Raw genomic sequence first — 21,932 nt, forward strand, 5'->3', positions numbered from 1 at the left:
GCAGCGATCACCTGCTCGCCAGCGCTCTCCTTCTCGCAGGTCTCCTGTGAAACAGCGCCCTCATGTTCCTGATGTGCACAAGGCGCACCTACGTTCTCGTGAGCGCCCTCGTTCTCCTGTGCGCAGCCGCGCTACTACTCAGCCTGTTCCTGATGCGCGCCCAGCGCGCCAACGATCACCACCGCATCCATGATTGCCAGATCTGGAGTTAGGCAAGGGTTCCATCCCGTCGCTTCGCCCTCGCGCCCCTGCGCGCCCTTCTGCTCTGGCGCAACAGCGCACGCGCTCTCCAGAGCGCTTATGTAGAGCTCCTGTTCGCGAGCGTTCGCATGCGCGTTCGTCTCCCTCCATCTCTTCAGATGTGCGCAGTAACCTTACTACGAGCCAACGATCTCCTGCGCGCCCACGCGATCACTCGCCTGTGCGCAAACGCTCTCCTGAGCGCCAACGCCCTCTTAAGACTGATCGCCCCAGGTCTCCGACTCGCCCGCGCGATAAATCGCCTGTGCGCAGTCGTTCGCCTGTCCATGGTACGCGCCGTTGTTTTCGGGAGTACACGCGACATCGCTCGCCAATCCGCCAGCATTTGCCAACGTGCCAGCGCTCTCTGCCTGGCAAACACTCGCCAAGTTGCTCGCGACTTTTCTCGCCCGAACATCATCGTTCTCCTACGTGCCGCCAGCGGTCGCCTAGTTTTCAGCGCACCCCTTTACCAACGCGACCACGCGCACCTTCACATGCACGCCAACGCGTTCCCTCGCCAACGCGTCCCTTCGCCTGCGCGCCCGCCCACTCGCCAGCGCCCACGCGCCATCTCGCCCGCGCGCGAACGCGCCCACGCGCATTCCCCTACACGCGGCAATCCGCCCACGCGCATTCCCCTACACGCGGCAATGCGCCCGCGCGCGATCCCCCGAATGCTTTTTCGCGCGAGCGCCGCCGCGATCCCCATTCTCGCGGGGATCATCAACGCGGCCAACTGATAAGGACGCGGACTTCCAGATCGGCCTCTGGATCGCCACCGCGCAAGCGTAGGATTACCTACCAGGATCAGGACCAGGAAGGATCTATGGAGAGGTCCATGCAACATTCTTTTTCTTCTTCTTTTCAGGCAGGCCCCGTTTCGTCCACTCCGAAGGGTCAGGAGATCCACTTCCCTCCAGCAGGGATAACTGACACGGCGTCAGTTACCCGTCAGCCTTGGTTCCGTCACATAATGAACGCAGTGGTTCAGGCTGTGAAGCCTGCCCTCGTTGATTTGGGACTTAAACCAACGGCAGACTCATCCCCGCTGAATAGAGGGAGAGGAGTGGACTTCGTGGTGACTTCTCCTCGGGAGAAGTTGGCTCCCAAGAGGTCGGTCAGGAAGGCTCCTTCTCCTTCACGTGCGGTTTCTCCTTCTCCCGTGGACGAGGTTTTTCCGTCCTCAGGAGAGTCCAGCAAGGCAGGACTGTCCCCCACGGCACCAATGGGAGGAACCCCTCCTCTTAGGAGAGAAACTTCTCGCGAGGAAGCTCCCTTCCGGACCTCTTTGCTGGAGTCCTGTATTCCTCCTAGGAGGGAGCCCAAGGACTCCCAAGACGATTCCTAAATCGTCATCCAGGATCCGTCCAGACCAACCAGACGCCAAGAGGACGTCCACATGTCTCCCCAAGATGAGCCTTTGGGGACCTGAGACTTAGCTGCCAGTCCGCAAGGAGAAGACCAGTTCGAGTCAGAACACGCTTTCTGGCAGGTCCTAGGCTTGATGAGGCAACTCAACAAGTTTAAGGATCCGGAAACTGCCCCTCGTGAGGGCAAGGACACAGTGCTAGACCAAGTCTACAGCACCCAGAAACCCCGTAAGTCCAGCGCAGCTTTGCTTTGGTCCAAAGGGGTGAAAGGGGCCAGGGACAGGGTCGAAGCCCAGCTCTCCGCCTCCTCAAGTACATCAGAGGAGGTACTTTGAGATCATGGGGGAGTCCAGTATGGCCCTTCCACTCCACCATTCTGTGGAAGAGCTGACCAGGGGAACTCCTCTCGAGAAGCTCTCCGCCCAGCAGGTGACGTTCTCGGCGTCGGAGATCTCGAACCTTGAGAAGGTCGCGAAGAGTGCCATGCAGGCAACTTCGTGGCTGGGATCTCTGGGCATCCTATTGTGCTCTGAGGATCTGTCCAAGGAGAGCAATAGGAAGGCTTTGGAGACCTTCCTCCTCTCGGCCACGCGTTCGATCGAGTTCCTCGCTCACCAGGTTGCTAACCTGTGGGCTAACTCGATCCTCAAGCGTTGTGACGCAGTGACCGAGAGGTTCCATTCGAAGGTCCCCGCCGTGGATGTCTGCAGGCTCAGGCACTCCTCCATCACTGGGAGAGATCTGCTTGAGCCCAAGGAGAGAGAACGAACAGCTGAGAGGTGGAGGAGATCGAATCAGGATTCTCTCCTCCAGAGGGCCCTGACATCTCGGCCCTACAAGCCTCCTGCACCTTAACAGCAACAGCAGCCTCGCAAGACACTGAAGCAGGCTCCGGCAGCTAAGACAGGGGTGTCTAAGCCGCAGTCCTTTCAAACTAAGGACAGAAGGCGCGGCAAGCCCTCTAGGGGAGGAAAGAATCCTAGGGGCAGTGGCCAAGGCCGCAAGCGCTAGGATCGGCAATCCCCCGGCGTGTCCACCTGTGGGGGGATGCCTGAAAAGTTGCATGGACAGGTGGCAGCAACTTGGGGCCGATTCTTGGACGGTCTCTGTGATCGGCCAAGGTTATCGCGTCCCATTCACGACATCTCCACCTCCCCTGACAGCGAATCCAGTGTCGCTGAACTCCTATGCCATGGGATCGGCAAAGGGGTTAGCCCTTCGGGCAGAAGTCGAGACCATGCTCAAGAAGGATGCTCTCCAGGAGGTCGACGCGTCTCCCCAGGCTTCTTCAGTCGACTCTTTCTTGTAAAGAAGGCGTCTGGAGGCTGGAGACCGGTCATCAATCTCTCAGCCCTGAACAAGTTTGTCAAACAAACTTCGTTCAGCATGGAGACAGCGGACACCGTCAGACGTGCAGTGAGACCGCAAGACTTCATGTGCACACTGGATCTGAAGGACGCGTACTTCCAGATCCCAATCCATCCGTCTTCAAGGAAGTACTTGAGATTCAGCCTAGATAGCAAGATCTACCAGTTCAAGGTGTTGTGTTTCGGTCTCTCCACAGCACCTCAGGTGTTCACCAGAGTGTTCACACTGATTTTGTCTTGGGCGCACAGGAACGGCATACGTCTCCTCCGTTATCTGGACGACTGGCTGATCCTGGCAGACTCGGAGTCGACCCTTCGAAGTTCTTCGACACCGGGACAGGCTTCTGGAGGTTTGCCAAGATCTGGGGATCATGATAAATCTTGAGAAGTCCTCTCTGCTTCCGACGCAACGACTGGTATATCTAGGCATGATATTAGACACCGATCTCCACAAAGCCTATCCATCAGACGACAGGATAGCAAGGCTGAGGAGGGTCGCAGAACCTTTCCTCAGGCGGGAAGAGCTTCCAGCCCAATCATGGTTACGTCTACTAGGCCACCTTTCCTCCTTGGCACGTCTAGTCCCGAACGGCCGCCTCAGGATAAGATCCCTGCAATGGCGGCTAAAGTCCTGATGGAATCAAGGCTCCGATTCTCCGGACTTTCTGTTTCCTATAGGATCCACGGAACTGACGGACCTTCGGTGGGGGCTGAACGACGTGAACCTTCGAAAGGGAGTGGATCTTCTCGTCCTCTCCCCGGATTTGACTCTGTTTTCGGACGCGTCAAAAGAAGGGTGGGGGGCCCACATTCTGAACCAAAGGATCTCAGGCCTCTAGTCAGAATCAGAAAAGTACCTCCACATCAACCTGCTAGAAATGAAGGCCGTCTTCCTGGCCCTTCAACAGTTCTAATGGACCCTGGCGGGCCACTCCATAGTGGTGATGAGCGACAACACCACAGTAGTGGCTTACATCAACAAGCATGGAGGTAACTTTTCTCAACAGCTATCCCATCTTGCAGTAGAGATTCTGAGATGGTCCGAAATCCACTCGATAACACTTTCGGCTCGCTTCATTCCTGGCAAGAGGAATGTGCTCGCCGACAATCTGAGCAGAGCTTCGCAGATAGTGAGTACCGAGTGGTCTTTGGATCCTCAGATAGCCAACAAAGTCCTGACTTTGTGGGGTTCCCCGACAGTAGATCTGTTCGCGACAGCCTTGAATTTCAAGCTGCCAATGTACTGCTCTCCAGTCCCGGACCCCAAGGCTCTCTGGCAAGATGCTTTTCAGCAGAGGTGGGACAACATCGACGTTTACGCCTTCCCACCATTCTGTCTGATGAGAAGGGTGCTCAACAAGACCAGACTATCGGTCAATCTCTCCATGACTTTAGTAGCTCCGATATGGCATCACGCGGAATGGTTCCCGGACCTTCTGCAGCTCCTGACGGAGCTTCCGAGGGAACTCCCCCCACGACACGAGCTACTCAGACAACCACACTGCAACATCTTCCTCAAAGCCGTAGCGTCGCTTCGGCTTCACGTCTGGAGACTACCCAGCGTCTCCTCACGGAGAGAGGATTTTCGCAACAGGTTGCGGACTGGATGTCTCGCCACCTGCGCAAGTCCTCTGTCGGAGTCTACCAGGCGAAGTGGAAAGTCTTCTGTGGTTGGTGTCGTGGGAGGGGTCTCTCTCCACTCGATGCCACTATTCCAGCAATAGCGGAGTTCCTCGTGTATTTACAGGAGGAAATGCGCCTTTCGGTCCTGGCGGTGAAAGGCTATCGCTCAGCCTTAAGCCTGGCTTTTAGGCTGAAAGGAGTGGACATTTCCTCTTCGTTAGAACTTTCCCTACTCATACGCAGCTATGAGCTTACCTGCCCTCAGTCAGAAGTAAGACCTCCTCCTTGGAACGTGGTTCAGGTCCTCAGGGCTCTGAAGAGAGCTCCGTTTGAACCATTACGCCAGGCGTCTGATCGCCACCTGTCTTGGAAGACGGCTTTCCAGCTCGCTTTGGCCTCGGCCAAGCGGGTCAGTGAACTTCATGGTCTTTCTTACGACGTCGCCCATTCAAGGGGATGGGGGAGGTAACGTTCAGGTTTGTCCCCGAGTTTGTTGCTAAGACTCAGAACCCTGGGGTGTCGGACCCTAGGTTCGACTCCTTCGGGGTAACAAGTCTTCGTTCTGTAACAAGTGACCCAGACCATCTGTTACTTTGCCCAGTGAGCAGTTTGAGGCATTACTTGAAAAGAACAGCTGCAGTCCATCCTCATGTGCAAGCGTTATTCGTAAGCACAGGAAGGACGAAGAGGAGGGTCACCAAGAACACCATCTCGGCCTGGATTCAGAAGGTTATTCAGCACGCCTTGAATTCTGACCCTCCTCCGTCACGTCGCCCTAGAGCGCACGATGTCAGGAGCATCGCTACGTCCCTGGCCTTCAAGAGAAATTTCTCTGTGACCCAGATCTTGCAAGCTGGGGTGTGGAAGCGCCAAACGACCTTCACACCCCACTACCTGCAGGACGTGACCCACAGGAGCCTCAATACCTTCTCTATTGGCCCTGTGGTGGCTGCACAACAGCTGGTCTAACCTCAGACTCCTTAATGGACAGGTAGCAGAAGGTTGGGGGCATTGTTACCCGGTTTTAGTCTGCGTGATTGAAAGAGTATGTCTGGGCCTTACTTCTTTCTTCATTCTCCCCTCCCTTGGGGAAAGCAGCATCCTGGTCTCTGCATAGCTGACCTCAACTTCTGCAGGTAAACCATGCTCCCTTGTGCTCCTAGTATTAGCTGTAATACTGTTTGCGTCCCCCATACCCTGACGAGGTGGCATTGGGAACGTCCTAGCCTAGATTTCTATCTAAAGGACTCCAGGTCAACTTCCTAGGACGAGTCACAACTTCCTCCACACACAAACTTATGTAGGCCACACATTCGTAGCAAGCAACGAAAGTGCGAGGTGCAGGGACCCCCTTTCTCGAGTGCTGCTCACTCGGATTTCAGGTCCATGGGTAAAGCCAAAGCCAGTAAGGCTGGGAACTTTCCGCCCTTCCTAAGGGGTAAGTCACCCTATGTAAATAGTGTGGTTTGTATTTCGGTTACGGAACAAATGACAAATTTGGAGATAATTTGTATTTTTCCTAACCATACAAACCTTAACTATTTACACATATTTGCCCGCCAGCCCTCTCCCCCAAGCCAAGTCCTACCTCTAAGTGAAGTGAGACAACTCACAGGTGTGTGGGGGGGGGAGGGGTAGCAAGCTACCCCTTCCCTACCCCCTGCTAACTAGCGGGGGGTAGTTAACCCTCGTTAAGAATCTAAATGGCTCGTCATTTTAGCTACGCCGAAAGTAATACCCTATGTAAATAGCTAAGGTTTGTATGGTTAGGAAAAATACAAATTATCTCCGAATTTGTCATATTTTAAGAATTTTAAAAAACATCAACAAAATTAAAACAGATAATTCATATATAGACTATAAAAAGACTTATGTCAACCTGTTCAACATGAAAACATTTGCTGCAAGTTTGAACTTTTGAAGTTCTACTTATTCAACTACCCTATTGGGAAGATCATTCCACAACTTGGTCATAGCTGAAATAAAACTTCTAGAATACTGTGTAGTGTTGAGCCTCATGATGGATAAGGCCTGACTATTAGAATTAACTGCATGCCTAGTATCACATATGTGCAGGAAAATTTGATAATGCAGTAAAAAATTACAATATAAGCTTTGTTGATTCTTTATCAAGTTTGGAATAGATTGCCATGAATTTTCTTTTCCAGTGAGTAACAGTACACCACCCGATAGTGTTATCTTGCCAAGTTGTGGTGTAGCAGTTTTGGTGGTTCATCTGTCTAAAGTTACATTTGAGAATGATGTAAATGATTCTTGTAACATCTACGGATATGATGAATTCGACTTCAGGTCAGAGGATGAAGAGGCAGCCATCAATAGTTTGGGAATCCATCCCAAAAGTACTGACAAAGTGTGTGTGACTTATCCTCAACAACAACAGAAACACAAAAGCAAAGGAAATAGGGAGATAGAAGACTTGGAACATTTGATATCAAGGTAAAAAAAATTTTTTTTATGATTATTCTACAGGAATAGGGTACAATAACTTTTAAAGATGATTTGTTCCGTAACTGAAATACAAACCATGCTATTTAATATGGGTATTACTTTCGGTGTAGCTGAAATGACGAGCCATTAGAATTTTAACGAGGGTTTACTACCCCCATCGCTAGTTAGCGGGGGTTAGGGAGGGGTAGCTTGCTACCCCCCCTCACACACCCCCCTCACACACCTGTGTGCTGAGCTCACTTTTACTTTGGCTCGGGTGGTAGTCGGACATGTCTGCTTTCACCCTCGCCTCTTTGACAGCCATTAATGCTTTTTGTCTTTTTTACTTACTTTTTCTTATACTTGTAATATATATATATAAACATTCTTTATGTTTATGTATATATTTGTGTATAGAAATGTAGTAAGTTTTCTTTTCAGTGTTTGTGCTGTGTGTGTAGTGTACGACAACGACACCGGCGTAGTGCAAGGCCACCACGGTTTCACGTCATGGGGTACGGCCTCTCCCTTTTGGTCCTTCGGTCGTTCCTTCGGCTTTTCCGTTAACTCGGCCGCCGTGGGGAATCGTCATAGCTGGACTTTCTTCATTCATCTATTATCTTCGCTGTTCCTCCTTTCCTACAAGGAACTTGGATTCTCAGCGAAGGGAATGTGGGAGTTTAGATTGACTACGGTCTCTCTCTCTACTCGAGGTCGTTCACCCCTTACTACTACTACGTACTATTACGGAAGCTTCTTTCCCGTTGCGGGTTGGGTTGCTATTCCGTTTATTTGTCTCAATTATTTTTTAATGTAATCTAATTTTTTTTTTTAACTTTTCAGCTTCGCTGTGGGGAACGCTTCCCTTCAGGGGTCAGTGGTCAGTGGTTCTTACTATTAGTGAACATTCTTCGATGATTTACATAATTATAATTCTGTTATAATTCTGTTTTTGTTACAGTTACTCTGCCCTCCCCCTTCTCCCGTGAATGTCAGTGGGGGAGGAGGGCGCAGACTTAATTTTTAATTCTTATTTTTTGCTATTCCCTCGGGGTTACTCTTCGGAGTTCCTCCCGGGGGAATTTCTGTTAAATAATTATTTAATTTTATTTTCCCAGTTAACTATGCAGTTTTTCTTCGTTTGACTAAAGTGTGCCAACGAAGCAGAGCTGTCCTGTTTATGCCTGGGGAGTCTGCTGTCGCTGCCGTCCCTCTAGGACATCGTCATGGGCGTTATCCCTTCTCTTAGAAGTTCTCCCGTGACAACTGTCAGCTCTTCAGTTCATCTTAGAACGCTAAGGAGGTTCGCCTCCCGGGGTGGTTAACTTCCCTTCCGAGGGAGGTTCCCTTCGTAGGTGTGAGATCATCTCACTGCAGAGGGGGAACTTCTCATACCTTAATAATTCCTGTTAACCTGGACTGGGTTTTCTTGGTCCTCAGGCGGTTATGCTCTTGGTGCTGAGCGACCGCACTTGTAACCATGCTCAAAGAGCTGAGCGGTTGCAAGGCCGGGCGCATGAAAACTTCAGGCGGCTATGCTCTTGGGGCTGAGCGGTCGCACCTGCATCTATGCTCAAGGGGCTGAGCAGCTGCAGGATCAGTCTTGTGACCTCTCTCGCCACTCATAAGGACTCCTCTTCGGAGGATTGCTCCTTATAGGTCAGCTTGCTGATCCAACGGCCCTAAGGGGTGGCATCACCAGTGTCTTCAAGTCTCTTCTACGAAGTGTTCACCTCTCTCGTTCGCGAGAGAGGCCACTCATAGAGACTCCTCTTCGGAGGATTGTTCCCGATTAGACCAGCTTGCTGTTCCGGACCTCTAATTGTTCGCCATCTCCTAGACCTGCTGACCTGCCGTCTCCGTTCCTGGCTGCTGACGCGCTGTGGGCGCCCACGCACCCCGTTATCCAACGGGCACCGGTCCCTTCGGGGCAAAAGGGGCTTTCTCACATTGTGAGCAAGTCCCTTAAGCGCCAGGTATCCCCTGCGCGCCAATGTTCTCCTGCGCGCAAGCGCTCGCCTGCTGTTCCTGCTGTTCCTGAGACTGCCATCCAGAGACATCCTGCTCCAGGGACTGCGCGCCAACGTTCACCTGCGCATCAGCGCACATCATTGGAGTTTCCTGAGATAGTGCACAGGCGCTCACCAGTGCTTCAGCCTGCGAGTGTCTCCAAGTGTCTTCTACGAAGGGCACCTCTCCCGTTCACGGGAGAGGTCTCTCATAGAGACCCCTCCTCGGAGTATCAAGCAGAACTTCCAGTGTTGATCGTCCTGCCAGCTGACCTACCGATCTACCAGCTCAACCTTGCACTGCGACGAAGGACTTCGGCTCTGGACTCTGAAGCAGACCTGCCTACGGTCCTCATCGGGGGATGCCCGCCCTTTTTAAGGACACATCCCAGTTCCTGATCGTCCTGTCAGCTGACCCTTCAACCTAGCGCGCGCACCGACGATCGCGCGCAAGCGCCAACAATCTTCGTACGCGCGCAAGCGCCGATGATCTTCTTTCGCGCGCAAGCGCTGACGATCTTCCTACGCGCGTAAGCGCCGACGATCGTCCGTGCGCGCTCGCCGATCTTGTAACGCGCGCAAGTGCCGACGATCTTCTTACGCGCGCAAGCGCCGACGATCTTCAAGCGCCGACGATCTTCAAGCGCCGATGATCTTCTTACGCGTGCAAGCGCCGACGATCTTCTTGCGCGTACAAGCGCCGACGATCTTACGCGCGCAAGCGCCGACGATCTCTTCCGCGCGCCAACAAACTCGTACGCGCTCGCCAACGTTCTGGTCCGCACGGGCTCTTCATTCTGATACTGCACGTCAATCTGATTCCTGCGTACCCTATGAAGTCTCGCCCGCATGCCCGTGAGCGTTTCAACAGTCTCGCGCGCGACTCCCGGGTATTTCCCATCGCGCGAGCGCCAGCGCGCTCCCTAGCGCAATCGCCAATACCCTCCCCTGCGCGAGGCTGCCGGACAACGCGCGGTAAGGGCGCCATTGCCACATTCCCCCCCCCCAAGCACAGAACAGCTTGCCGGTAGGGGGGAAGGTTCCAGAAAGGTCCAGGGACATGCCGTCCTTATCTTTTTACAGGCGACTTCCTCTCCAGAGGGAGTGTCTGACAGCGCAACCGTCGGCCGGCAGCCTGGTTTGGGACTCTAATCAGAGCGGTAGCACAGACTTTCAAGCTGTTCTCTCTGAGTGGAGCCATAAATCCTTCGCTGCAACCACTCCCCCGAAGAGGAAAAGAGGAGGTCGGACGAGGTAACTTCTCCGAGGACGTAGCTGTCTCCTCGTAAGTCTTCGAGGCAGGCACTCTCTCCCTCAGACTTTTCTCCCTCACCTTCGGACGAAGTTTTCCCACCCTCAGGAGAGTCACGGGAGGTGAGACGTTCCCCAATCACACCATTGAGGGAAACCCCACCTCGCGCGATAAAGTTTTCTCGAATAAAGTTGGAGAAGAGCCTGCCTCCGTCGTTGTTGGAGTCCTGCATCCCTCCCGGGAGGGAGTCAAGGACTCCAAGAAAATACCGGGAGTACTCTAGCACCAAATCTTCAGGCTCAGACATTCTTTCGTTATGGGAACGAACCTGTTTGAGCCTAAGGACGTGAAGCGGGCGGCTGAGAGGTGTAGGAAGTCACCGAGACTCCCTCCTATATAGGGCTTTGACATTCAAGCCCTATAAACCAGCACCTCAGCAGCCACGTCCTACCAAATCAACGGCAGCTAAGACATGGGGAAGCCCTCTCCGGTCAAGGACAAGAAAGGCAAGAAGTCCCCCAGGGGAGGGAAGAATCCTAGAAGGAGCAACCGAGGCCGCAAACGCTAGGATTGGCAGTTCCCCTGCATGTCCGCCAGTGGCGGGATACTTACAAGGTTGCACAGACAGGTTGCAGCAACTCGGCCGTTTCCTGGACGATTTCCGTAATCAGTCAAGGATATCGCGTTCTGTTCACAACATCTCTACCTCCCCTGAGGACGAATCCGGTGTCATTTAGCACCCTTGCCGTGGGATCAGCAAGGGGGCGAACTCTGTGGGCAGAGGTCCAGGTTAAAGAATACTTCGGTCAGCATGGAGACCGCAGACACAGTCAGTCTGGCAGTAAATCGCAAGACTTCTTGTGTATACTGGACCTGAAGGCCGTGTACTTCCAGATCCCAGTCCATCCGTCTTTAAGGAAGTACTTAGGATTCAACATAGACAACAAGGAGTACCAGTTCAAGGTGCCGTGTTTCGGTCTCACCACAGCACCACAGGGTTTCACTGGACTGTTCACCCTAAATTCACCATGGGCACTCAGGATCGGCTTCCGTCTCCTCCATTAGCTGGATGACTGCCTGATCCTAGCAGACTCGGAGTCATTCCCTCTTTGACACCGAGACAAACTTCTACGACTTTGCCAGGATCTAAGGATCATGGTAAGTCTCGAGAAGTCCACTCTGCTGTCCAGTCAATGACTGGTTCACCTAGGCATGATTATAGACACCAATCTCCATAAGGCCTTTCCATCAGACGACAGGATAGCAAGGCTGAGAAGAGTCGCAAGCCCTTTCCTCAGACGAGAAGAGCTTCCAACCCAATCGTGGTTACGTCTCGTCGGTCACCTTTCACCCTTGGCTCGTCTAGTTCTCACCGGTCGCCTCGGGATGAGGTCTCTCCAGAGGCGACTCAGGTCCTAGTGGAATCAAGGCTGCGATTCCCCGGACGTTATGATCCCTATGGATCCTGCGGAACGGAGGAACCGCCAGTGATGGGTGACAGGCGAGAGCCTAAGAAGGAAAATGGATCTTCTCGTTCCTTCCTCCAATTTGGATGCTGTTTGCGGACACCTCAAAGGAAGGGGGGGGGGGGGCACGTTCTGTACCACAGGACCTCAGGCCTGTGGTCAGAATCGGAAAAGTGCCTCCATATAAATCTGCCAGAGATGAAGGCTGTCTTCCTGGCCCTTCAACAGTTCCAACAAGGACCTGGCAGATCACTCTGTGGTGTGATGAGCTACTACACCACAGTAGTGGCTTACATCAACAAGCAAGGAGGTACCCTTTCAAAGCAGCTATCCCATCTCTCAGTAGAGATACTGAGATAGACCGAAGTCCACTCGATTCCTCTATCGGCTCGCTTCATTCCAGACAAAGGGAATGTACTCGCCGACAGTCGAAGCAGAGCTTCTCAGATAATGAGTACCGGGTGGTCCTCGGATCATCCGGTAGCCAACAAAGTCCTGACTTTGTGGGGTTACCCGACTGTGGATCGGTTCACTACAGCGCTGACCTTCAAGCTCCCGCTGTATTGCCCCCCAGTTCCAGATCCCAAGGCACTCTGGCAAGATGCCTTCCAACAACGGTGGGACAGCACCGATGTGTACGCTTTTCCCCCGTTCTGTCTGATGAGGAGGGTGCTCAACAAGACCAGAATATCGGTCAATCTCTCGGTGACCCTTTTATAGCTCATCATGCGGAAAGGTTTCTGGACCTTCCGCAATTCCTAACGGAACTTCCGAGAGAACTCCCTCTGCGACACAAGCTACTCAAACAACCACATGCCAACATCTTTCACAAAGCCGTAGCTTCGCTTTGACTTCAAGCCTGGAGACTATGCAGCATCTCCTCGCTAAGAGAGGATTGTCGCAACAAGTTACGAACGGGATGTCTGGACACCTGTGTAGATCATCCGCAGGGGCCTACCAGGCAAAGTGGCGAGTTTCTGTGGTTGGAGTTGTGAAGGGGTATCTCTCCACTCGATGCCACTATTCCAGCAATAGCGGAGTTCTTCGTATATTTGCGGGAAGAATGCGCCTTTCAGTCTCGGCAATGAAAGGCTATCGCTCAGCCTTAAGTCTAGCCTTCAGGCTCAAAGGAGTGGATATTTCTCCCTCGCTGGAACTTTCCCTACTCAGACGAAGATATGATCTTACCTGCCCTCAGTCGGAAGTGAGACCTCCTCCATGGAACTTGGTTCGAGTTCTCAGGCCTCTTAAGAGACCTCCCTACGAACCATTTCGCCAGGCTTCAGATCGCCACCTAACTTGGAAGGCGGTGTTCCTACTAGCTTGGGCCTCGGCCAAGCGAGTCAGTGAACTTCATGGTCTCTCGTATGACATCGCCCATGCAAGGGGATGAGGGGAGGTAACGTCCAGATTCGTCTCTGAGTTTGTGGCTAAGACACAGAATCCAGGAGTGCCAGATCCTCCTTTCGACTCTTTCCGGATTTCGAGTCTTCGTTCTGTAACAGCTGACCCAGACCATTCCCTACTGTGTCCAGTAAGGAGTCTGAGGTTATATCTCAATTAGCGGCTGCATTCGTCCCCAAGTGCAAGCTTTGTTTGTGAGCACTGGGAGAACAAAGAGGAGGGTCACCAAGAATACCATCTCGGCATGGATTCGTAGGGCGATCCATCTGTCCCTGAATCCTGACCCTCCTCCGCCATGTCGCCTTAGAGTGCATGATGTCAGGGGCGTAGCTACGCCCCTGGCCTTCAAGAAGAACTTCTCAGTGATGCAGGTTCTACAAGCATGAGTGTGGAAGCATCAGACGACCTTCACAGCCCACTACCTGCAAGACGTGACCCACAGGAGGCTCGATACGTTCTTTATCGGCTCTGTGGTGGCTGCACAACAGCTGGTTTAAATCTCAGGCTCCTTAATGGACAAGTAGCAGAGGGTTGAGGGCATTGTTACCCAGTTTTAGTCTGCATGAAAGAAAAGGTATGTCTGGCCCATATTCTTTTCTTCATCCTCCCTTCTCTTGGGGAAAGCAGCATCCTGGGTTCTCTGCACAGCTGACCTCAAACCACTGCGGATAAACCATTTTTCCTTGTGTTCCTAGTATTAAGTTAATACTGTCATGTCCCCATACCCTGACGAGGTGGTATTGGGAAATTCTTAGCCTAAAGTTTTCCATCTAAAGAACTTCAGGTCAACTTCGTAGGACGAGTCACACATAATCCTTCACACACAGCTTATGTAGGCCGCAGCCCTTGCATAGCAAGGTGCGAGCGACGTGCAGGGACTCTATTGTTGAGTGCTGACACGCTCAGATAATGAGTCCCCGGGCAAAGCCAAAAGCCATTATGGCTGGGACTTTTCCACCCTTCCTAAGAGTTGAGTCACCCATATTAGATAGCATGGTTTGTATTTCAGTTACGGAACAAATGATAAATTCGGAGAGAATTTTTCCTAACTATACAAACCTTAGCTATTTAATCAAACTTGCCCGCCAGCCCTATCCCCCGTGAAGTCCTACCTCTAAGCAAAGTGAGCTCAGCACACAGGTGTGTGTGTGGGGGGGCGGGGTAGCAAGCTACCCCTTCCTACCCCTCGCTAACTAGCGATGGGGGTAGTAAACCCTCGTTAAAATTCTAATGGCTCGTCATTTCAGCTACGCCGAAAGTAATACCCATATTCAATAGCTAAGGTTTGTATAGTCAGGAAAAATAGAAATTATCTCCGAATTAGTTATTTTAAATTAGTGGACTAATTAGCCTAGTTAGAAGACCAATTTTGATATGAGGTAGTTTATGCTTCAAGGAGTACAGATAAAGCATTTAGGTTCAGATGTATGTCGCAAGGTCTGTCTTTTTGTCAAGTAGTATCATTGTTCTGGTTGCTGCATAATTGTTCTTTCACTAATACAAACCCTTTCGCTCTTTATTAGGGAATATACTTTTGGCAAAGCTGGAAGACTAGCCATAAGACTTTTAGCGAGATATATCTACCCCACTGCTAGTTAGCAGGAGGGTATGGGGTCGTACCAGCTACCCCGCTCACACACACCTGTGTTCTCTTGTCACTTTTGCTTTTGGCTCGGTTGAGAGGGAACGTTGTCTCTTTCTACCGCTTAATACTGATTGGCCATTGACTAATCTGTTTTACTTTTTCTTTTCTTTTTAGGTGTAAGTGTTCTAGGCCGACATGAGGACTTGTCCTGGATCTGAGGGTCCCAAATGCGGCACTTTCATGTCTCCGGTCAAGACTGACCCTCAATCCCTGTGTCCGGCCTGCAGAGGACACCCTTGTACACAGGAGGATACCTGTGCTGAATGTGGGGACTGGTCATCCTCCCAGTGGAAGAGATTTGGTAGAAGGAAAAAGAAGAAGTCGAAGAGGGATTCGTCTCCTTTGGGGTCATCCTCGAAGAGGAAGAAACCTCGACTTCCTTCTTCTGCTTCTCAATCTCTGCCGGAAGCTCCTGTTCGATTGTCCTCCACGGGGCAATGATCCAGTAGAAGCAGTGACTGACCCTTTAACACCTAGACAACCCTTAGTACTGCAGGACTTTGCCGCTTCCCCTAGCGAAGCAGCGCTGCCCTCCGTCTTAGGGGTGTCTTTCTTCGTAAATGATGTACCTTGATGGAAGGTTTTCTAGAGCTTCTGCAGTTAGGGCCACAGAGGAAATGTACATCGGCTTCCATAGAAGTTGACCTCGGTCCTCCGCTTAGAGATTCCGAAGGTTTTGCATTGGTGGAGTTTCTAGTGTCCCGACCTGTGGCATCCTCTTCACCTGCACCGTCACAGCCTTCGTTGAGAATGCTAATGACAGTGCACTTCCTCTTTCTGAGTTAGCTCAGAAGCTTGTTCCTTCTCCTCTTCAGGTACACCTTTCCCATTTGCGGGTTCGGTCTTCTCCTGAATTGTCTCCGGGACAACGAGAAGGTTAATGGATTTGTCCACGCCTCTCAAGCCCCTCGGAGGGTGGTTCGATAAAATAAGACAACGAGGTAGCTCGTAGGCTGGGTGCAGCTGCGATACCTCGCTGTTGAGTTTGGCTTTTCCAGCGATCGTCATCCTTCACTCGTCCGACCAGTACGTCTTGTCCAGCTGATTCATCATGCCCTTCCACCTCGACTCGCCCTTCCACCTCGACTCGCCCTTCCACCTCGACTCGCCCTTCCACCTTGTCTCGCCCAGTTCCTGCTTTGGATTCTCACAGTACCGCTCGCCACACCAGTAGAAATCTTGATAAGCGACGCTGCGTTGACAAAATCAAGTGAGCAGACAAATCGTGACCAGAGACTTTCCGCTGACAACGACCAACATTCGCCGTAACCAGCTCATGACGCCGACAGTAGAGATAACCTGTTACGATCCCGTGATAGTTTGTAGGAAATAGTTCTTTCCAAAACTACTGCTTTGGGTTATTACCTATTCTTCAAATACTGTACCATAGTTCCCTAATTATATGTCAATATTACTGTTACAGCAGGTGACGTTGGAGGCGTGAGGTATACTTCAGGGGGGACACGGAACTCTGCAGTAGAAGAGGGTGGACGTTCTAATAGTTGTGCGTTGCGAGTGTGATTTTGGCTATACTTCGGTGATCGTCCTGGGAATCGTGCATCGTTGGCTACGAAGGTAGCAGATTTATGGTGAAAGCACGCTTTGTGGAAGCTGAATGCTTCAATGAACTTGCACGGTATATATTACTTTCGGCGTACCTGAAGTGACGAGCCATTAGATTTTAACGAGGGTTAAACTACCCCCGCGCTAGTTAGCACGGGGGTAGGGGAGGGGTAGCTAGCTACCCCTCCCCCCTCCACACACCGGTGAGCTGCCTCACTTCACTTTTGGCTCGGACGATGTACAGACATTTCTGTCCCGTCCTCGCATATTGACAGCCTTAATTTGTTTGCTTTTTCTTCCAGTGTGTGTTTGTTTGAAGTTGGCCTCTACCTTTGCTTTCCACCCTGCGGAAATGCCATGGACTTCCCGATCGCCCCTGTGGAACTTTTATGTCGGCGATCGAGACAGACCCTTACACCCTTTGCCCGCAGTGTCGAGGTCAATGGTGTAGTAGTGATAATCTGTGTATGGAATGTCGGGAGTGGTCTACCTCCCAGCGGGAGAGGTTTGCGCGGCGGCGTAAGAAGAGTTCTAAGAGAGACCGTTCTTCCCCCCAGTGGAAGGAAGGCTCCAAGGACTCTTCTTCCGTTGCCCGAACCTCCTCCGAAGCTCCCACTCGTTCGGTCTCTCGTGAGAGGCCGCCGAGTGGTAGCGTAGGCCCTTCTTTTGTTTCCCAAACTCGGTGTGTGGGAGAGGGCGTTACCTCCCATAGCGAGGCAGCTCCCCTCCTCCTCCGGGGGAGGATATTATTGATTTTGTAGATTACGACCAAACTGTGTCTAATGATGATCTTTTCCAGCTTTGGGCTTCCTTGGGGCTTAAGGGCTCGCCCTCCAACGAAGCCCTGTTTGATCTGATCCAGTTGGGGGCAGCTGTCCAGCAGTCGCCGGTAATACCAGAGGTAGATCCCCTGGCTATTGACGACGTTGTTGTGACAGAGGCGTCCGACGAGTCGGGTCAAACTACTGCTGCTACTGTTGCTGTTGCTGCTGAAGGCCCAGGTTCCCTCTCCGAACATCCTTCGAGGGGGAAGCTGGGTCCAACGGTCTCTCCTGCGAGTGTTGCTCCCCCTCGGGGGAGTGCACTAACAGAGACTCTTCTTCAGAGGACCGACGATGCTGATACCCTGCCATGAGGTCGTCTTCGCCGTAAGGCTCGCCCTACTCTTCGTCGCCGAGGCTTTCCTTCTCCTTACAAGGGAGTCAAGAGGTGCCTCCTCCTCGGGTCGTCATCCTCGTCGTCCCCTGTGAAGGACTCTTCTCGTCGGGAGCAGACCGTAGCAGTAACTCCTCTGGACCTCTCTGCTGCTCGTTCGCGATCTCCTGTGCCTGCCAGATCTTCCTTGCCTACGCAAGCACCGGTCCCTTCGGGGCAGAAGGACCTCTCTCACATTGTGGGTGAGGCCCTTCCGCGCCAGGTTTCACCTGCGCGCCCTTCAGTAGCGCGCAAGCGCCACCGTTCTCCTGATCGCCAGCGCCCGCCTGCTCGTCAGCGCTCTCCTGCTTGCCAATGATCTCCTGCTCGCCAGCGCTCTCCTGCTCGCCAGCACTCTCCTGCCGTAGAGTCTCCTGATTCTGCTCGCCCGAGCTCTCCTGCTCGCCCGAGCTCACCTGCTCGCCAGCGCTCTCCTGCTCGTCAGCGCCTTGCGCGCAAGCGCTCTACGGCAGATGAGTCATCAGACTCTTCTCGCCAGCGCTCTCCTGACCGCCAGCGCTCCCCTGATCGCCAACGCGCCCCTGTTTGCCAACGCGCCCTTGTTTGCCAGCGCTTTCCTGCTCGTCAGCGCTCTCCTGCTTGCCAGCGCTCTCCTGCTTGCCAGCGCTCTCCTGCTCGCCAGCTTTCACCTGCTCAGCGCTCGCCTGCGCGCACGCGCACTTCAGCCCCTGCTGCGTGTCCTGCGCATTGACAGTCTCCTGAGCGCCGTCAACCTCCGGCGCATCAGCGCACTACGGCACGCCCAGCGCGCCAACGTTCGCCCCCGCGCCCAGCGTGCCAACGTTCGCCCGCTCGCCCGCTCGCCCACGATCTTCAGATCTGGGCGCAGGCAAGGACATTGTTCCTTTGCCTCGTCAGCGTTCCCCTACGCGTCGACCACCGCCTGCGTTCCAGTCTTCAGCGCGCACTAAAGTACATGCGCGCCCAGGAGCCAGCTCCTGAGCCCGCCCACGAGACTTCACCTTCAAGACCTTCAGCCACGGCGTGCCATCCTACGCATCAGCGATCTCCTACGCGCCAGCGTTCTCCTACACGCCCGCGCGATCCTTCACCTGTGCGCGAACGCTCACCAACGCGCCCGCGCCTATGATCGCCACAGGGCTCCGACTCGCCCACGCGCCAACTCAACTGTACGCGGTCGGTCGCCCCCGCGTTCCACGCGTCATTGATCACCAACGCGCCGTCGCTCGCCAACGCACCGTCGTTCGCCAGCACGCCATCACTTGCCAACGCGCCATCGCTCGCCAACGCGCTTGATCTTGCCTAGGCTACATCGTTAGCCTACGCGCCATCATTCTCCTGATCGCCAGCGATCACCCAGGCACTCGCGCTCACCTGTGCATTCACGCACACCCTCGCCTGCGCGCCTATGCGCCCACTCGCCAGCACGCCCACGCGCCAAGTCGCCAGCGCGCCCACGCACCAAGTCGCCAGCGCACCCACGCGCCAAGTCGCCAGCGCGCCCGCGCCCTCATCTCCACGCGCCTGCGCGTGACCCAGCACCCACACGCGACCCCGCGATTCTGCCATCGTGCGAGCGCCAGCTCGACCCGGTAATTCTGCCACCGCGCGAACGCCAGTGCGATCCAGCGATCCTACCATCGCGCGAACGCCAGTGCTATCCAGCGATCCTACCATCGCGCGAGCACCAGCGCGACCCCAAGCGCGATTCCCGCCGGGTTTCGCAGCGCGCCCAGCCTTGCGAGGCACTGGAGCCGCATACTTCCAGATCGTCCTCGCGATCACCATCGCAGAAGCGCCAAACACGCCCCAGGAGCAGGAAGAGTCATCGGAGAGGTCCGGACAACATTCTTCTTCCCTTTCTTCTTTTCAGGCAGGCCTTGTAGTATCCACTCCGAAGGATCAACCGATCCCCTTCCCTCCAGCGGGGGTCGCTGACACTGCGTCAGTCAGCCGCCAGCCTTGGTTCGGTTCCCTGATGAAAGCGGTGGTGCAGGCTATGAAGCCAGCTCTCGCTGATCTAGGACTGAAACCAAAGGCTCCCTCGCCCCCACTGAAGAGAAGGAGAGGAGTGGATTTCGCGGTGACTTCTCCCAGGGTTAAGCTGGCTCCCAAGAGGTCCGTCGGGAAGGCCCCTTCCCCCTCGCAGACGTTTTCTCATTCTCCTGGGGACGAACCTTTCCCATCATCGGGAGTATCCAGCGAGGTGAGACACTCTCCCACGGCACCAGTGGGAGGAACCCCACCTCAAGGAAGAGAAACGTCTCGCGTAGGAGGGACCTTCCAGACCACTTTGCTGGAGTCCTGTATCCCTCCCAGGAGGGAGCCCAAGGACTCCAAGACGTTACCCAAATCATCGTCGAGGTTTCGTCCAGAGCCAGCCCTTCCCCGGGAGAACGTCCGCGTGTCCCCCCATGAAGAGCCAATGGGGACAGAAGACTTAGCTGCCAGTCCACAAGGAGGAGAGCAGCGCGAATCGGAGCACGCCTTCTGGCAGGTCCTTGGAATAATGAGGCAACTCAATAGTTTCAAGGATCCCGAGATTGCACCACGCGAAGGCAAGGATACGGTCCTGGACCAGGTTTATGGCATTCAGAAGCCCCCCAAGACCAGTGCAGCCCTGCCCTGGTCCCAAGGGGTGAAGAGCGCCAGGGACAAGGTCGAGGGCCAGCTTTCTGAGCTTGCCTCCTCCAGCCGTTCTTCTCCTGGGAACAAGCTCCTCCCACCTCCTCGCGTGCAGCAGAGGAGGTACTTAAGAGATCATGGAGGAGCTTTGTTTAGCTCTTCCCCTCCACCACTCTGTGGAAGAGCTCACCAGGGGTCTCTCTGTAGAGAAACTCAACGCCCGGCAGGTAACATTCACAGCGTCGGAGGTCCTCAGCCAGGAGAACGTCGCGAAGTGTGCCATGCAGGCCACTTCATGGCTGGATGTCTGGCTAGGGTCTCTGGGCATCCTATTGCGCTCTGAGGACTTGTCCAAGGAGAGCAATAGGAAGGCCCTGGAGACCTTCCTCTCGGGAACGTGCTCTATTGAGTTTTTAGCTCACCAGGTCACTAACCTGTGGGCTAACTTGATTCTCAAGCGCCGTGACACGGTGACCGAGAGGTTCCACGTGAAGGTCCCCGCTATGGATGTCAACAAGCTCAGACACTCCTCCATCCTTGGAGGAAGCCTGTTTGAGCCCAAGGACGTAGAACGGACAGCTGAGAGGTGGAGGAAGACGAGTTAAGATTCGCTCCTCCAGAAGGCCCTTACATCTCGGCACTACAAGCCTCCAGCTCCTCAACAACAACAGCAGCCTCGCAGGACACCAAAGCAGGCTCCGGCAGCTAAGACCAAGGTGTCTAAACCGCAGCCCTTTCCTGTCAAAGACAAGAAAGGCGCAAAGTCCTCCACGGGAGGCAAAAATCCTAGAAGGAGCGGCCGAGGCCTCAAGCGCTAGGATTGGCAATCCCCCTGCGTGTCCACCTGTGGGGGGATGCCTACGAAGTTGCGTGCTCAGATGGCAGCAACTCGGGGCCGATTCCTGGACGATCTCTGTGGTCGGACAAGGATATCGCGTCCCATTCATTTCATCTCAACCTCCCCTGACAGCGAATCCAGTGTCGTTGAGCTCCTATGCCACGGGATCGGCAAAGGGGCTAGCCCTTCAGGCAGAAGTCGAGACCATGCTCAAGAAGGATGCTCTCCAGGAGGTCGTGGACGGCTTCCCAGGCTTCTTCAGTTGACTCTTTCTTTTAAAGAAGGCGTCTGGAGGCTGGAGACCCGTCATCGACCTCTCAGCCCTGAACAAGTTTGTCAAGCAAACTTCGTTCAGCATGGAGACAGCAGACACGTTGCAGTGAGACCGCAAGACTTCATGTACACATTGGATCTGAAGGACGCGTACTTCCAGATCCCACTCCATCCGTCTTCCAGGAAGTACCTACGTTTTAGCCTAGACAACAAGATCTACCGATTCAAGGTGTTGTGTTTCAGTCTCTCCATAGCACCTCAGGTGTTCATCAGAGTGTTCACACTTATATCTTCGTGGGTGCACAGGAACGGCATCCGTCTCCTTCGTTATCTGGACAACTCGCTGATCCTGGCAGACTCGGGGTCGACCCTTCTTCGACACCGAGACTGGCTTCTGGGAATTTGCCAAGATCTAGGGATCATGGTAAATCTCTAGAAGTCCTCTCTGCTTCCGACACAACGACTGGTATATCTAGGCATGATATTAGACACTAATCTCCACAGAGCCTTTCCATCATACGACAGGATAGCAAGGCTGAGGAGGGTTGCAAAGCCTTTCCTCAGTCGAGAAGATCTTCCAGCCCAATCGTGGTTACGTCTTTTAGGTCACCCAGCCTCCTTGGCCTGTCT

General features: G+C 53.6%; 1 protein-coding gene across 3 annotated transcripts in view; it reads left to right on the forward strand.

Moving 5' to 3' along the window:
* Window positions 1-21,932, forward strand: part of LOC137642505 (uncharacterized) — a 113,226-nt gene that overhangs the window by 13,853 nt on the left and 77,441 nt on the right. For all 3 annotated transcript variants that reach the window (XM_068375126.1, XM_068375127.1, XM_068375125.1), the window contains exon 2: window positions 6,772-7,060. In XM_068375126.1, coding sequence (XP_068231227.1) covers window positions 6,772-7,060 — 289 coding nt within the window. The remainder of the gene's footprint in view (window positions 1-6,771; window positions 7,061-21,932) is intronic.

This window comes from Palaemon carinicauda, chromosome 6, assembly GCF_036898095.1.
Source record: "Palaemon carinicauda isolate YSFRI2023 chromosome 6, ASM3689809v2, whole genome shotgun sequence".
Taxonomy (NCBI): Eukaryota; Metazoa; Arthropoda; class Malacostraca; order Decapoda; family Palaemonidae; genus Palaemon; species Palaemon carinicauda.